We start from the raw sequence: 18,451 nt of genomic DNA, 5'->3' as shown, positions 1-18,451 counted from the left end.
AGAACTGTCAACCCAGAATCCTATATCCAGCAAATTTTGGCCCCCTCAATGCTGCAAGTTGGCCGTTGTAGATTCAGACAGCACATCCTCACATTACAAGCATCCAAAGCAAAAATAGGATAAAGGCAATAATATGACTTTCTCTTCACATGCTTCTCACTCGTCAAGGAGGAAAAAAATTTTTTTCCCAATAACTTTCCCCTTACCAGAGATGTACCCATTAGCAAGAAATGTATCGCATGGCCACAGACTATGGAAGGGACACTGGTAAAGTGAGTATCTGGCATTTTCAATCTCAGTTAGTGGGAGACAGGCAAGGAAAATGGGCAATTAGGTAGAGAATAGCCTATGGCCAGACCTCATGTTCACAGAGAACCTTAAATTTAGATTAATACTATCTGTAAATAAGATTATACATGATCACTGATAGGATTGACATAGGACATTCGTTACACCTTTAAAAGTCATATGTAACCACTTAGTGTGCTTAATATTTTTTATAATCCTGGCTTTGTCATCAAAGGAATTTTTTAAAAAATTACATTGGGATCCTCAGCAGTGGTCTAGCCCTTTGTGAGGCAGAGGTTCTGCAGATAGCCCCGTGCTTGCTCTTCCTAACAGTGCCTCTCTCTCTGTGGTAGAGGGGCAGTTAACAAATATGCAGAGCTTGTTCTGCACCATACTATTCTAGGTGCCAGTGAATCAGTCATGTCCCCTCCCTCCAAGGAAGAAATCTAGAAGGAACTACGTGTTATAAACCAGTAATTACAAGTGTCAGGAGTGTTATGAAAAGGAACATGTGAGGTGCTGTGGGGATGTATACTAAGGAGATTTGTTTAACCCACTCTTGTGGCCAGGAAAGCCCTCTGTGAAGAAGTGATTCTGGCCATTTTTGGTTTGTCTAGTTTTGTTTTCCATATAGAACATTTTGTTGTTTCCTGTAATTGCATGAATATCTTGGTGGGAAATTAGAAGAGGCAACCATCAGAAACTAGCAATTTTAAATCAGAATTCTGTACTCTGAGAAGTGTGATAACACAGTATGTTATCAACTTTTGATCTTTACCAATATGATTATTAAAAATGGTACCTTTGTGTAGTTTTACTTTGAATTTCTCTTATGAATGAGGTTGACCATCTTTTTATTTATTTTTTTAGTGAGGAAGATTGGCCCTGAGCTAACATCTGTGCCCATCTTCCTCTGCTTTATATGGGATGCTGCCACAGCATGGCCTGACAAGCGGTGCATTGGTGCGTGCCCAGGATCCGAACCCGGGCCGCCAGCAGTGGAGTGTGAGCACTTAACCGCTATGCCACAGGGCTGGCCCCTGGCTTTTGTTTTGTTTTTTTTTAAGTCTCTTATTGGTTTGTAGGTACTCTTTAAATATTAGAGAAATTTGTTCTTAGTCTATAGTAAGAATTGTGAATATGTTTTCCTACTTTATTGTTATTCTTCACTTCTTATAGTGTTTTTTCTCAAGCATTTATTTTTATTTTTTATTTTTATTTATTTATTTTGCTGCAAGAAGCTTTATTGTTTCTATTTGGTCCACGGCTTGGGAGAGGGCTTCAGGGTGGTTAAAAAGCTACCTGGTGGCTGCAGGGAGAGGCTCAGGCAGAAGCTCTGACACCAGGGGGCTGCCAGAAGGGCTGCTCAAAGGCTGCTGGACTGCGGAGGCTCCTAGTCATGTTGGAGGGGGAGCCTTTCGAAGAGATACTCGCCCAGCCCAGCCTGGGGGCCAGCGAGCCTGTGAATGTTGGTCAGGTGGTCGCCCATCTTCTTGATGAGTTTCACTTCCTCCTCTAGGAAGTAGTTCTCCAGGAAGTCACAAAGATGGGAGTCTGAGTGGGCAGAACCCAGAGCATGCAGATCCAAGAGGGACTTGTTCAGATTCTTGGCAGCTTCCATAGCCTGCGGGGTGTTGCCCCACTCATCCTGGGACGGCTTCTATACAGAAAACAGAGACTGCTCAGAACTAGCCACATACTCTGCAAAGGACTAAAACTACATTTCCCAGCAGTTGCTGGGGTAAAGAAGCTAGCGCGCAAAGCAGTCTAAGACCTTGTATCTAACCCCCCTAGTCTCCTAAACTACGCGTCCCAGGAGACGACGCTGCGGTCTACACCGCCACGTGCTGGGGGAACTAGGTGCGCCTCCATAATAAACAACCCGCACCTATTTTTATTTTTTGTATAATCATATGTATCAGTCTTTTCTTATGGTTTCTAGGTTTTGTGTCATACTCTGAAAGACCTACTCTGCTCCAAAATTATATATATTTAAATTTGTCCCTGGTTTCATTTAGTACATAGATGGTTTTGTTTTTGTTCTTTTGCTTTTCAATCTTTGATACATTTGAAGTTTATCCTGGTCTCTGTTGTGAATCTCAGTGGTATATTTTTTCCACATGGCTACCCATTTGTCCCAACGCTATTTATTGGCTCTATCCACACTGATTTGAAATCCCGTATTTATCATATACTGAATTCCTATATGCATTTGAGTCCATTTTGGGGCTTTCTGTTCTGTTCCATTGATCTGTTTATTCATGAGCCGGTACAACTATTTTAATAATGGGGCATTTATAATATTTTAAAAATAATGTGCTTTAATATTTGGCATGACTAGGCCTACTTCATTATTCTCTTTCAAAATTTTCCTCTGTCTTCATGCAAGTTCATTTTTCCACATATGAACTTTGGAGTCTGTCTAGTTAAAAAATAAAAGTATTTTTGTTGAGATGATACTAAATTTATAAGATTAACTTAGGGAGAATTGACATTTTAAAGATGAATTGACATTTTAAAGAGAATTGACATTTTAAAGATTTTCTATATAAGAATATAAGCCCTTCCACTTGTTCAGATTTGATTAATATCCCTCAGAAACATTAAACTGTTTCTTTTTGGGTAGATCTTGCTTAATTCTTACATTTATTCGTAGGAATTTTACCTTTTTAAGGGGTTTTATAAATAAAACTTTTCTTCAATTATAATTTCTACATAGTGATTGCATTTTTATTGGAAAGTACTGATTTCTGTATGTCAGTTTTTGTACACCACCACCTCTTGTTTATAGTAGTTTTTCATTTGGTTTTCTTTGACTATGAAGGAGTATAGTCATAATCTGCAAATAGCAATACATTGGCCTGCTTTTCAGTTTTTATATCAGTTTTTATATCACTAATTTATTTCTCTTTAATAATTGTGTGGCTAGTACAATGCTTCCCCATTATTTCACATCATGGCACGTATTGAAAGTTATATTTTTAGTGTATACTACCATAAATGGGAAATGTTTTGTGAGGCCAGAGGGGACCAGCCCAGGGTCTAACTCCTCAGGCCCTATCTGACTAAGATGATTGAGAAGAAGCCCTATGCCTCTCTAAAAGAATGTTTAAAAAAAAAAAGTAATGATCATAAACTTGCTTGTTTTGTTCCTGACTTTAGTAGGAATACTTCTATAATGTTTTATCCTTAAATTATGCTGGATTAGGGATTGAGGTAGATATGTATATATGTTTTTTTTTAGTTTACTAAGAAGTATCCAGGTACTCCTATTTTTATCGAGATATTTTAGTCAAAAATGGATATTGAATTAATAAACATTTCTTAAGCATTGCTGCTGTATGCCAGGCTTTGGGACTGAAACCATGAATAAGGTGAGAGACACTACAGGAAAGAATACAAGTCCAAGTGGATTTGAGTTCAGATCCTATCTATGCTACATTTACTAACTTGGTGACCTGAGGCAAGTCGTTTAATTATTTTAAGCCTTAGTTTACTAATTTGTAAATTGGAGCTAATGATAACATTTAGGGTTGTTATTGTTCTAAACTAAGACATGATTCCACACTTGTGCAGTCCAGTAGGGTGAGAGACGTATCAACAAATAATTGCAAAAAGTGAGGTGGAATGGTAGAGATGGAGTGGTCTGCCTGCCTGAAGAGGGACTCAGGAAGGCTCCACCAAGGAGGTAGTAGATCGGCCCTGAGCAAACATCTGCCAATCCTCCTCTTTTTGCTGAGGAAGACTGGCTGTGGGCTAACATCCATGCCCATCTTCCTCCACTTTATATGGGACGCCGCCACAGCATGGCCTGACAAGTGGTGCGTCGGTGTGCGCCCAGGATGCGAACTGGCGAACCCCAGGCTGCTGCAGCGGAGTGCGCGCACTTAACCGCTTGTGCCACCAGGCTGGCCCCCGGAGGGGGTGTTTAAACTGGGCCTTGAAGGATGACTAGGGGAGGCACACAGCACGTGTGAAACTGCTTGATGCATTCAGGAAAATACAATTTGTCTTGAGTATAGCTTTCATAGAAAGTTTGGTAAGGTACGTCACAGACTAATTAAGTAAGCATGAGTGTCATAGAGGAGAGTCCTGCTCATTCTGTAGGCAGTGTTAAGGAACGAGCTAAAGAAAACATAACTATAACCATATTGACACACTTAAAATTAGTAAAGGTCTGAAAAAAATTTTAAATGTGATTGCAGTGTTAAAGAAGAAATTGAATTTTAGCATTTTAGTGTTTCAGGGTTTTTTGAGTGTGCAATTCTTAATTTGCATTAGTGTTTACATTTTATAACTAAATCTTATTTTTATGAAAATTATATTAAGATGAATAGCCAACCTGAAATGAACTTTATGTAGAAAATTTTTATTGTATATTTATTCACTATTTTTTCTTCTATTCTAGTTACTCTTTCTGGAAATGGAGAAAACGGTAAGGCACTTTTAGTCTCAATTTAAGTAAACTACTTATGGTATCTTAATTGTAACCCACATTTTATTTAGTGATGACTACATGTGTTTTTGTTTTCAGAAAGAAAGTATATATTTTTAAAGTTGAAATAATTAAAAGGAGATATAGCATTGGGTTTATTCCTTTACATTCAGTATATTCTCATTTGCGTTATTTACATAAATTGAAGTAGTTGTTATTTTATAAGACGCCCTAGTGCCCAGACTTCTTTGATATGTTTATGTACATATTTCTGCCTTATGTGTTCTTCAGAACTCTTTAGAGTAGTAGTTCAAAGATTTTTAATGTTGATTCTAGCTAGGCTTGAGGAGAGGATTTTGTTTCATCATGTCTAAATTTTGTTGATGGTTCTGTTTATGCATTTGTTAAAAATAGTACTTTACCATTTACAGACGTTTAATTAAATAACCAGACTGTAAATTTGTAAATTTTAGTACTAGTTCATTTTGAAACAGAATTAAAGTTTTTAAAATGACTAGGCAAAGAGACAATGCCTAGAAGGAAAAGTTATTGCTCAAAGTTTCACCAAGATAAAAGAAAATTTTAAGTCTATTGATATCAAATTTCAAAAATAAAATTTGATTTGAGATATGAAAATCCAGAGGACTTCTAAAACAGTTGGTTAGAAATTAATGATAAATATTTATTCTTATTATTGGAAATAATTAGGCATTAAGTATGTATATCTCAGGTTGCCTTTGAGTCCTAATTTCTCAGTGACAGAATAAACATACACTCATCTTGGTAGGCTTGTTTTTCTTCCTTTAAATCAAAACTGTCTGCTATATGTTGAAAGCACAGATACAGAAAGCAGAGAATTTCTGAAGTTCTTATAAAAGAACTTTTAACTTGTATCATTATTTCTTGGGGCTAGTTTCCCTATGTCTTTCAAAGAGCCTTTTGATGAAGTTTTTTGTTTGCTTATTTATTTGTTTTTTTTAATTTAGTTACAGGTGATTTTTGAATCAGATTTTTTGATTTATGGGTTCCGTTTTTTTTCTTTCAGTTTTGACTTAATTTGCTTAGGTAACTAAGCTTTTACTCTCTATATTACTTCTAACCAGTGGTTTATAGCATATATATATGACCAAAAGTTTGCTTATTAGCAATCACATTAATTTGGACTTCTTTAAAAGTAATATTTTCTATTATTCTTTACATTATAATTTGATAATTACCATCTGTTGAGTACTTATATTCCAGGCTTTATGCTAAGAGATTTATTTTATCTATTTTTTTTTTTAACTGAGGGTTAAGATTTTTTAAAGCAAAAACCAGGGCCGGCCCTGTGGCCTAGTGGTTAAGTTCGGTGTGCTCCGCTTCGGCAGCCCAGGTTTGGTTCCCAGGTGTGGACCTATACCGCTCATCAGCCATGCTGTGGCAGTGACCCACATATAAAATGGAGGAAGAGTAGCAGCGGATGTCAGCTCAGGGGGAGTCTTCCTCAAGCAAAAAAATTAAATTAAGAAAAAAGGAAAAACCATTTTGTTTTTGTTCTTATGGAGAGCAGAAATATTCTAAAAATATATTAAATGTTTAAAAAAATATTTTAAGAGTATATTGTTTTATATTCTAGCCTTAGTTGTCGGTAACTAAATGATTAAGAAGTTTAAAGTACTTCAAGGTTACCATTTATTTCAAAGCTATCTAATACTATATAGATGAGGATTGACAAACTTGACTGAATATGGGGGCCAGGCGAAAATATAAGTGAAGTGTGCTAGGTGAAGATAACATTGCAGACTTGATAAATGGCCTCAGTGTTGATGTAACAGTAGGAGACTGAGCTCCAGCATGCTTCTCCAAAGACAAATGAAGGAGTGATACTGAATCCATTGGGTAGACCATGGAGGGGCCTGAGATGATGTAGATTTTGAGAAACTAGAATTTTCCTTGAGGATGACAGTCAATTTTAGTAGAAGTGAGAAGAAAGCAAATTTGAAAAGAGAAGGAAGTTGTGGTTAGAATTTTATCTTGGCATCAGATGTTGGCTCTGAAGTGGGATGTGACCACTAAGATGATGGTTAAAGGAGTGGAGGAAAATATAATTTTAGGTAAGACAGTGAAAAGAACCTTGGGTTTTTATCAGGCAGATATGGATTTGAATTCTGGCTTTATCATTTAGTAACTAGTGACATTGGGCAAGATATTAAATTCTCTAAGCCTCAGTTTTTAAATTTGTAAACTGAAAGAATATCTTAACAGGGCTATTGTGAGGGTTAGAAATAAGGTATACATTATATGCCTTCTCGCAGGCTTTCAGTAGGTGGAAGTGGTGATTTGAGTAGTCGTAGTCGATTGTGGTTGCTAGAAGTCCCAGAGTTTTAGAATGCATTCATTAGTCAGGTACGTGGAGTTAGTTGCTAGGCGTTTCACAGCCAAGAGGGAGAGGAAACTATGAGCCACACATTTTACGCTGGCCATGGAGACGGCTTAGAAGCGAGAGAGACTGGAGGCAAGGAGGCCAGTTGGCTTTTGTAGTAATCCAAATGAGATAAGCAACAATTTATGAACTGTTGCACTGGCAGTGAGAAAATGGGAAGGAGTTTACTTCGAAAGAGACTTTAGGAGCTAGAATTTGAAGTACTTTGTTCTGATTAGCTGTGCGATGTGAGGAGTCATTGAACTGGACTTCCTGTGTAGGTCATCTGTGACTGGCCATTCTGTTCTGTTGGACCAGGCGTGGACCAGTATAATTGCAAAAGAAAATGTTGGGGGTCCAATGAGTTCTCAAATTTTTATTGATATTTTAGTTAAAAAGAACACTTTTTAAAATCAAAAATATAAGGAAAAATAACCTCAAACCAAAGGAAAGACAGTACGTCGAATTGAATACGTTAGCTTTATAAAGCTATACTTATAGCTTTATAAACACTTTAAAAACACTTATAAGTGTTTTTATATTATTAATGTTTCTTAATGTTTCTTGTTTCACTGCAGACCAGCGAAAACTTTTATCAGTCCTTAAACTTGGGAAACACCGAAATAGGAAATGCACAAAAAGAACCAAATTTTGAGAAGAAGAAATTAAGATGCCTGGATAGTAATAATAATAGTAGCCAGTATTTGTTGAGGATTTATTATGTGCCGGGCACTGTTCTAAGGTGTTCTGCATGTATTAGCTCATCAGTATTAAGCAGCTAACTCTAATGAAACAAGTGCTTTCATTGCAGTCTGAGCAAATTATTTGGGGAGTATAGTGTAAAGAGGTAATGAATTCTGACAGTAATGGAGAAGGCTTTTGTGGAAGAAGTAATATTTGATCTGAACTTAAGAGTAGAATTTCAGACTTCCATGCTTGTCTAGACTTTGTTTTCCTCAGTGGGTTTATGGGTCTGCATTCCAAACTGAAAAAGGGTTGAAGCACCTGGTACATAGTTCTTGCTTATGGAAACCAGTCTCACTTCTTCCAAATAGAAAAACAACAGAACACAACAAAAAGCTTGAAGTTATATCAGTTAATATTTGGAGATAAAGATGTTGGAATGTTACACTAATCCTCTTGGGAAACAGTTATGGCAGAAATTCAAAGTGGCTAAAAAGTTTTCATTACCTTGTGTTGAAAAGGAGGATGAAATTGAGCATAAGTTTTCTGAACAATCCATGAATTGTTTTTCAAATGTACTCATTACTCACAGTGGTGGGAACTTACTTTATTTACTTTCAGTCTATAGTTCCTTGGATTTAATGTTCATAGTGATGGAATCTGTCTTAAGTCATTTAAAATCTAACTTTTAGGAAGAGGTTGAAATACAATGAGTGAAGGAGATGTTTCAACTTAAAAATCTTCAGTAACTTAATAAAATCAAATCTCATCTCAAGACTACAGTCTTTACTTATAAACTAGGCTGATAACCCTTAAATGCAGAAATAGAGTGTTTCTTCGTATCTGTAATTTTACATCATGCAGATAAAGGAGTTTATATAGTTCATGTTTTCAGCAAGTTTTAATTAAAGTTTTTATTCAATTAAGCCTCCCAACCCTAAATATTGTGTTTTAATGTAATGCTTTTTCCTGTTTTCACTGGGATTCAATGAAATGTTGTTTGTTTTTATTTACCAGGAAAGGCCGTTGTTTACCTTGTGGCTTTCCATCTGTTCTTTGTTATGTTTGTATGGTCCTATTGGATGACAATTTTCACACCTCCCGCTTCCCCCTCCAAAGAGGTAAATTACCAAACACTGTAACTAATTATGGAATTATTTCCCCTGTGTTTACCTTTGTAAAAACTTGATTACACAATGCATTTGTTCTGTTTCCATTCATGAAGTTGCTTGGTAACTCTACTTTGTGACTGTGAGTCATCAGCCTATTCTCAGATACGACAAACTGGCAGAGCACAGTAGAAGACTGATAGTAGTGCTCCAGTTGAGCTGGACTGATATTTTTCTGCCATGCTATATTTTCTTAAATTAAAGACATACTTTATATTATTGAAGTAAAAAATCTTAAGGGACAGAATTAAGTTAGGAAAGTAAAGTTTATTGTTAGAAACCTCTTAACATTTGTGTTTTCTCAGGCCTGAACAAATATGCTGCAACTAAAAGTGTTTTGATTATGGGAAACAAATTGTCTAGGCTATTGCTTGTTACGTACGCCTTAATATGGCTAGTGTTTCTTCTAACTGGAAGTTCCACTTAGAAAATAATGTGAGTAAATATTTACGTGGAGTAAGTTGTAAGACTAGTCCGTCTCTCTTGCCTTGACATAGCTGGCTGAATTCCTCCTTCACCTGAAATTTAGTATAGCTCGATGGCTAAGAGTATGTTCGCTAAAGTTAGGCTTGTCTGAGTTTTATTTTCTGCCCTAACGCATTACTTCATGGCTCTGAGCCTCAGCTTTTGTTGTCAGAAAATGGAGCGAACAATAGTGCCTATCTCTGTAAGGTGTTTGTGAGGACTAAGTGAGATTCATTCACATAAAGCTGTTTCTTTTTTTTTATAATTTTATTTATTTATTTTATTTTTTTCCCCAAAGCCCCAGTAGATAGTTGTATGTCATAGCTGCACATCCTTCTAGTTGCTGTATATGGGACACGGCCTCAGCATGGCTGGAGAAGCGGTGTGTCGGTGAGCCCCGGGATCCGAACCCGGGCCGCCAGTAGCGGAGCGGACGCACTCAACCGCTAAGCCGTGGGGCTGGCCCCACATAAAGCTGTTAACATAGTACCTGCCACATGGTTAGCACTCAAACATTAGATGATGGTGATATAATTATTTTCCTTCACATTAAATTCATCAAAATTCAGTAAAAATTATAGACCTTTTTTTTTTTTTTGGTGAGGAAGATTGGCCCTGAGCTAACATCTGCCAATCCTCTTCTTTTTTTTTTTTCTGCTGAGGAAGGCTGGCCCTGGGCTAACATCCATGCCCATCTTCCTCTACTTTATCCTGGGACACTGCCACAGCATGGCTTGCCAAGAGGTGCGTCGGTGCATGCCCAGGATCTGAACCGTCAAACCCCGGGCCGCTGCAGCGGAGTGCGCACACTTAACCACTTGCGCCACTGGGCCAACGCCTTGACCATATGTTTAAGAATAATATCAACTTCCATTTAACTTTTTATAGAAGAATATATATGCAGAAAAGTATACATAAGTGTACACTTGAATTTTCACAGACTGAACACACGTGAGTAGCCACCACTCAGTTCAAGAAACAGAACATTACCAGCATCCAGTAAGCCTCCTCATGCCCCCTTCCGATCACTCACTTTATGCAAAACAAGTCTCCTGCCTTCTAGTAGCATCGATTGGTTTTGCCTGGTTTTGTACCTTACATAAGTGGAGTCATACAGTATGTATGCTTGTGTGTTTGGCCTCATTCATTAACAATCTGTTTGTGAGATTCATCTGTGTTGTTGCATATGGTTGTAGATCATTCATTCTCATTATTGTTTAGTATTCAGTTGTGGTAGATAACTATTTATTACCTGGTCTGCGGTTGATAGGCAGGGGCATTGGGGTAGCTTCCCATTTCAGGCTGTTACAAATAGGGCTGCTATGAACATTCTAGTGCATATACATACATGCAAACATACATACATACATGTATATATACAGTTCCTGTGGGTAGATGGCTAGGAGTAGAATTGCTGGATCTTATGTGGTGTGTACATTCAGCCTTAGTAGATAATGCCAGTCTTTTGCTCATTTTTTTCTCTTGGGCACTTTTGTTTTAAGGGGTAATATAAACCATTAATCAAACTTAGTGTTTCTTTAAATATATTCAGATACTTGGTAATAATTAGTCAAATGTTAAAGTTATGTTACAAACTGCCATCCGTATCTTAATCTCTAAGTTGAAAAGGACCTAATTTTATGTAATCAATTACTAGTAGTGATGGCTGTTGAAAACAGAGCATATGTAAAAGTAAATAGTTCTCATTATAGGAAAAAAAACAGGATAAGAGAAACAATTGGTCCTACTTTTGAGAAGCAGTATAGTGTGGAGGTTAAGAACCCAGACTCTGGCTCCAGACTGCCTGGGTTCAGCTCACACCTCAGCCGCTTCCTGGCTGTGTGACGCTGGAGACTCTCCCTGGCTGTCTGCACCTCAGGTCTCTCCTCTGAGGATGAGATGATAGGAGTACATACCTTATGGGATTATTGTAAGCATTGACTAGATTAATAATATATGTGATTGATATTATTGATAGTAATAGTATATAGTTAATAATATATGTAAAGGTCTTAGAAGAATGCCTAGCACATAATAAGTGCCATCTAAATGTGATCTTTTTGGTACATTGCATCCATTTAGCATTTGGTGCAGTACTTAAGCCTTTCTGTCTGCTCCATCCTTCATGCTTGCCTGTTCGTATAAGTTCAGCTGACTGCCCAAGCCTGCATCCAGTGGCCCTGCTATGGCAGGTTGTACCTTCCCTGTCACAGAGCTTATCATCTAGCTTTGTAATTGCCTGTTTACTTGTGTGCATCACCTTGTTAACTTGTCAGTTTTTTGAGGGTAGAGATCATTTCTATCGTGTCCTCCACCGTATCCTTTTCCCCACTATCTAGCACATGGTGGGTGTTAATAACTACTGAATGAACGAATGATTAACTCATCAAGGGCCAGCTAAGCTAAGCTGCCATGACAGCCGAGAACAGCAGTATAAGGCCCTCTTTCTAAATAAGCACACAGTGTGCTGACTGAGATAGCTCTTTATAAGTCATTAGAAAGCAATGAGCTGGTGCCCAAGTAACTAGATTAAAAGGACCCTGTAAACTCAGAGGTTAGAGCAGCACTTGGGGACCAGACCTTGGCAAACTGATTGAGTCTAAAAAGCAAAACTATACATTTTTAGGGAAGTTCAGTTATAAATAGGGGTATTTTTTTTCATTCTTTCAGTCAGCAAGCACTTACTGAGCACCTACTTTTTGTCAGACTGTGCTAGGCTCTGGGAATAAAAAGAAGAACGAGACAGACACGGTCCTTATATTTGAAAGGGAGAGACAGATGATAAGTAAACAAACAAATACAGTAATTATAAATTGTGATAAATTCAGGTAACTTTAGAAAAAGAACATGATGATGTGGTTGAGCATAATAGAGTAAAAGCTATTAGGGTAAAACTGCTTTAGATAGAAATCTTCTCTGAGGAAATGGCATTTAAGGTGAGACCTTTATAGTTCTCTCTTTCACTAAATATAAGCTTTTTAGCGGAAGAGTCCTTGTTGTCAATTGCTGTATCCCCATTGCCTAGAAACAGACCTAGTGTATAATAGCCAGATTGCTAAATATTTGAATGAATGAATGAATGAATGAATGGGGAGGAGGAGGCGGCGTGTGAAGAGCTAGTGGGCATCTTCCATCACTAAGTGTCATCTCTCTAAAAAGAAAATACGGTCCCATCACTTCTCTGGTAATCCTGCAGAGGTTGCCAGTCAGCTACAAGATAAAGGTCATGCTCATTTGCATGGTACACAAGACCCTGCCTGAACTAAGATCTTACTAACTTCATCTCTGCTGCTTCTTCCTGGAACTCTGTGCTGAGTAATGCATTGCCCGTACTGTTTTCACGTCTTTCCATATCCCTTTACCAAGCTTCCCTTTCCCTCTTTGTCTTCCTGGATGATTCCTGTTTATCTCTCAAAACTCAGCTTAGGTAACACTTCTTCCAAGACACTTTCATTGACAGCCCCCCACCCTCACCCCAAGGGAGCTCTCATCATACTTTGTAGTGTATTGTTACTGTTCTACTTAGTCTGCTGATTTGTAATTTGTAATTCTTTATTTACATGGCTAACATTCCTACTAGACTGTAGGAATATACTTTTGAAAGTAAGAGCTATATTTTTCTTCATCTTTTGGATCCCTTTAAATATTTAGTATATATAAAATTGAACCATCTGAACACTGAATTAAAGATAATGGCATTTCATAGTTTGAATTCTGTTTGGTAGTTTTTAATGAAAAGTAGACTTCTCGTAATAATTTCAAAAATCTAATCCATTTTAAATTTTGTTTTGTTCTATTCCTCATCTAAAATTTTCGTCTCTCTTTAGATTTTCATTTGGTTTAAGCTTTTCATAATTTATAACCTTAGTTCTTAAGGAAAAGTAATGATGTTGAGGCCTGGGATACTACCACAGGCTAGAAAAGGACAGCCCAGGGAAATCTGCTCAGATTTTACAAGGAAAAGGTAAAATTTGATTAGAACATCTTCTATCCAAATATGTATTTAACATCATACCATATAATTTTTATTCTCTACTATGAATGTTTCAGAGATGTGTCATGTCAGGGAAGAACTTTCTAACAAATTACAGTTCTCTTAAAAGAGCATGGGCCATCTTGCAAAGTAGCAAAGTGTTTCTATACCTGAAAGTATTCAAGATGGGGTGGATCTCAGAAATGTTGCCTGCAGGTTCCTGCCTGCCTGGGAGGTTAGACAGTGACCTCCAAAGTCTCAGCTCTCAGATGGTGTGAATCTTGTCTGACTTCTTTCTGTCCCCTTCGTTTGTCCTTGTTAGTTCTCTCTTACAAGTAATTTGGGGATTTCTTGTGCTATCAAGATTTGATTGTGGGAGCCAGGTGAGGTAATCTAAATAGATTCTTCTACTTCCTAAACCATGGTGTTTTGGTCTGGTTAGAGTAACAGTCTGTAAAAAGCAAGAACATTTATTTTACATTAGCAGTATTGAGGGAAACATACTAGAGTACAGCTCAAAAGGCTTGTATTTCAGCTCTGCCAATAATTATGCAGCCTTAGAAAATTCCATAAGGCTCTTGAGATCACAGTTTCCTCAACCCAGAGCTTTTTCCACTACGCCAAACTGTTGGCTTGTTTATAACAGAATAGGCTACATCGATAAGCTAATACTGTTATTGACGATGAGGCATCAAGAGTATGGGAAATTTTGGTATTTGAGTTAGCAGGTAGACCAAAATACTTAATGAAAAGATAAAATTCCAGCCATGATTCCTTAGGCCTTTTCAAGCAAAACCCTATATGTAAATAAAAACTAAGGAACAGTATTTTTACAATATAAACATGATCAAGAGCAAGTCTCAAGCCATTTTTAGTTTTAAAAAGATTCTGTGAAATAAAGACTGACAGAGACTTAAAGCTCCTAGTTATGTGAAATAGAGGCATAAAGCTGAGGGTCCTTGAGATGCTGGGATGACGTGAAAAGAGAGCAACTTCACAAGTCCTTTGGAGGGAAAATGCAATTTAAACAAATGAACTAGAGGCTGGTCACACCATGGGAATAAAAACTTAAGAAATGGAAACCAGGAACAACTCCATAACGAATCTCTCCATGAGAAAGGAGACTCTGCTTGCCTTGACAATCCTTAGTAATTCTGGAGAAAGTACCCAATGGGTTAGCTTTTTAAAAGCTAAAACATAGTGAAAGAATCACTTGTTGACCTCATTTAGACATGTGGCCAGAAAACCGTAGGACCCCGTGCCTATGATTTAGCCTGTTACACAAAGCGAGTGAATCTTTGGACATCCTTCCAAAAATTAAAAATCTCTTGACACTTTCAAACACCAACATTTTTACTAATAGAGAATATATATTAAGCCCTTTTTGGTAGAGGAATTTAATTTTCTCTGTAAAAAACAAAGGTGCAAAAATATTTAGTTCATGTTCTTTCCCATGATTAGTATGGAGGGCATATATTTTCTAATCTGTCAAAGGTATGTAGTTTTGTTAAAATGTACTTGATTTAGCTTCTTGAAGAAATTTGAAGACAAGCTTTGCCTTCATAGAAGAAATGTTTTTGTTTTTTTCTATCCTGGATAAAACTTTATTTTTCTGAGTGTGATAGTTAGTAATCATGGGATTTAAAAGAATTAATAGTTATTTCTCCTTTTATAGTTCTACTTGTCCAATTCTGAAAAGGAACGTTATGAAAAGGAATTCAGCCAAGAAAGACAACAAGAAATTTTGAGAAGAGCAGCAAGGGACTTACCTATCTACACCACGTCGGCTTCAAGGAGTAAGGAAAACAAATCTTAAGCTTCCCTTTCCGCAGAATTTTTAAAATATGGTCATTTCTGCCAAGATATATTTTCATGATTTGACTATTAAGTGGATATTGTGATTGCCAGAACAAGATTTTCCTGTGTTCTGTATCTTCTATGGTATAGATATGTATATATATATTGATATAGATTTTTTAAGGCATCACTTTAATATGAGTCTCTTTTTGCTGCATATTCTTTTGTTTTCCAACTCAGTCTTTGTGGCTAAAAATTTCTATTGTTATTCTTAGTAAAACCATCATTTGGAAATTCTGGTTTGAATTTAAATGTTGTTTGTCATCACTGAGTAAGTTTTAAAAAATCAAGAATGTGTTAACCTAGAATGGGGAGGAGTAAAGACACAAAGGGGAAGAAACTTGTTCAAGGTTATAAGGCTAATATTCAGAGAGCCAGAATTTGAACTCAGGTTTGTCTGGTTCTGAAGCCATTGGTATTTCCACTGTCCCACTGCCTCTACTGAGATACGTGCCTGCTGTGTGTCCTCTTCTCAGGGGTAGAGCTGTGTGACAGAGATGAGTCTATGAGTGGCCAGGCCGGTCATTTAAATACAGGAAATTGTTTTAAATCATGTATTATATACCTCATTAATTAATTCAAATAGAGATGATAGCAGTAGCTAACAATTGCTCTGTTCTGAGTGCTTTACACATATGAACTCATGTAGGCTTCACAACAAGCTATGAGGTAGGAACTGTTGTCCCCATTTTACAGATGAAGAAGCTGAGACACAGAGCAGGTAGTAACTTGTTCAAGGTCATGCAGATAGTATGTGAGAAAACAGGAATTGAAATCCAGGTGCTGTGGATCCCAAACCCACTGTGCTTCTCAGCTCCAAGGGGAAGTAAAGGCAGCTCTGACTTTGTGTAGTTATGTACAGATTGTGACTTAAGAAAATGTAAAACTTGGACAAGATTTTAGGAGGGGATATTTGACTGGCTTTTTAATTTTTCGTGCATTTAATACTGTCCTTTCTGCATAACTATTATATTACTGTATAGAATGAAAACATGGATTTCAGATCAAACCCTAGCTTTTTCATTACTAGTGAGAGTCACTTACACTTTCTAAGCGCTGGTTTCCTCATTTTAAAATGAGGATAATGATATCTATGTCTCTGGGAAGTATTAAATGACATACGTAAATGAGATAGACGCTTAGTATAGATCTTGGTATATAATAATAAATTTTCAGTAAATGATAGCTAATTTAAAATAATCCTTTTTTATATTTAATTATGAAATATCTGATTTACAATAATTGTTAGTAGTTGTAGTTCTATAGATTAGATATTTTTAACCCAAAAGTCTAAGATTTCAGAGAATTTATGAGCTCTGAGATTATATGCAAAATTTGGGGTAGTTTTTGAAGAAGCCTATTCATGGCAAGACCATCTGATTTTCAGAGCAGTACTTGTGCCCCAAAGAGTTAAGAGCCACTGATGTAAAATCTTTACCCTTAAAGCTTTACTTCTGTTCATTAATTATAATGGCTTTCCTCTAATCTGAATAACACCTTCATCTGTTGAATATTACCCCAGTGTTATGCTAAGGACTTTAGTGGTGGTTGTTTAACCCTCAGAACAACTCTGAGATAGGTGCTACGCTTGTCCCCATTTTAGAGATGAAGAAGTGAGGCACAGTGAGGTCCCCAGAGTCCCCGAGTAGCAAGGTCTGAATTCATACTTTATCTTCTGACCACAGGCAGAGTCCCTGCTCTGGAGCATCATTTTATACTGCATTTCTACTGCTTAGAATTCCAAACTTTGGGTTTTTTTTTCTTATTATGGAAATACTACCCATTCATTCTTTAAAAAACAAAATTACAGAAATACACGTAGAAAATGGACCTTTCATAGACCAGAGATTAGCGAAAGTAATGGAGCTGTCTTCACAGGGGGCATGGGGGCTGGGCAGCAGGGACGGCAGACTTTCCACTAAATTCCTTTTGTGCTTTTTTGAACCATGTGGACATACTGTTATCTATTCGGAAAGAAAATGAGTCTTTCTGAACCTTCCATCCACAATCTGGATCCATCGAGGTCCCTCTCTCACTTTGTCCCGCACTGTTTTGTTGTGCCAGCTCTGTGCTAACACACTCTGTCCTGCCCGACCTTTTTTTTTCCTTTTTGTCTTTTTCTCTGCCTAGAACGATTATTTTCTCCTCTCTAAATCCAGTGTAAAGTTTTAATTCACTGTCTACCCCTTTTCAACCATTTCTATTCACTTTATTTTTTATTTATTTTTTTGTGTGCATGAGGAAGATCAGCCCTGAGCTAACATCCGATCCCAATCCTCCTCTTTTTGCTGAGGAAGACTGGCCCTGGGCTAACGTCTGTGCCCATCTTCCTCTACTTTATATGGGCCGCCGCCACAGCATGGCTTGACAAGCGGTGCATCCGTGCACGCCCAGGATCCAAACCTGCGGACCCCGGGCCGCCGAAGCAGAGTGCGCACACTTAAGCACTGCGCCACCCGGCTGGCCCCTCTGTTCACTTTAATAAGAAGTGATTTTTAAAGTCTTCTCTGAACTTCTCAAATTCTTACCTTGTAGATCACAAATCACTGCCTTCTAGTTACTTGTGTTCATCTCACCTCCTCGACTTTATTCTAAACTTCTGGCAGTCAGGAATTTCTCCCATGGTCCCTAACACAGGGTCACACTAAATAGGTGCTCAGTAGGTATTTGTTGAATGAATCTATTCCTGGGTGTTCTCCAGAATAGCTCTTTATACACTTTTTGATCTCCCTAGTTTTCTCTCCTTCACTAATTTTTCCCATCATAGAGTCTGACTTATATATATATTTTTTCTTTTTTTTCTTTTTTGCTGAGGAGTATTCGCCATGAGCTAACATCTGTTTCCAATCTTCCTCTTTTTGCTTGAGGAAGATTCGCCCTCAGCTAACATCTGTGCCAATCCTCCTCTATTTTCTATGTGTATTTCCAGCTTCCACAGGATAGCTGTGCTTGAGTGACCTACTATCCAGACCTTTCAAACTCAAACGCAACTGAATTCATCAATTCAAAACCTAATACCATGGAGGCAAGAGGCAAGTCTGTCTTGTTCACCTGTGTATTCTCAGCATCAAGCAGTATTTGTCACATGGTAGAAACTCTAAATATTTGTTGAATGAATGAAAGAAAAACACCTTACCCCACTCCCCCCACAATCAAGCTTATTTCTGTCATTCTCAGCA

The 18,451-nt window shown here is 37.4% G+C and overlaps 1 protein-coding gene across 4 annotated transcripts in view; it reads left to right on the top strand.

The window, feature by feature from the left end:
* Nucleotides 1-18,451, top strand: part of ZDHHC20 (zinc finger DHHC-type palmitoyltransferase 20) — a 70,729-nt gene that overhangs the window by 18,842 nt on the left and 33,436 nt on the right. For all 4 annotated transcript variants that reach the window (XM_058547838.1, XM_058547836.1, XM_058547837.1 and 1 more), the window contains exons 2-4: nt 4,697-4,723; nt 8,826-8,929; nt 15,091-15,211. In XM_058547838.1, the coding sequence (XP_058403821.1) occupies nt 4,697-4,723; nt 8,826-8,929; nt 15,091-15,211 (252 nt within the window). The remainder of the gene's footprint in view (nt 1-4,696; nt 4,724-8,825; nt 8,930-15,090; nt 15,212-18,451) is intronic.

Source organism: Diceros bicornis, chromosome 9 (assembly GCF_020826845.1).
Source record: "Diceros bicornis minor isolate mBicDic1 chromosome 9, mDicBic1.mat.cur, whole genome shotgun sequence".
Taxonomy (NCBI): domain Eukaryota; kingdom Metazoa; phylum Chordata; class Mammalia; order Perissodactyla; family Rhinocerotidae; genus Diceros; species Diceros bicornis.
The sequence above is the reverse complement of the archived record's forward strand: the minus strand, read 5'-3'. Positions and strand labels throughout refer to the sequence as shown.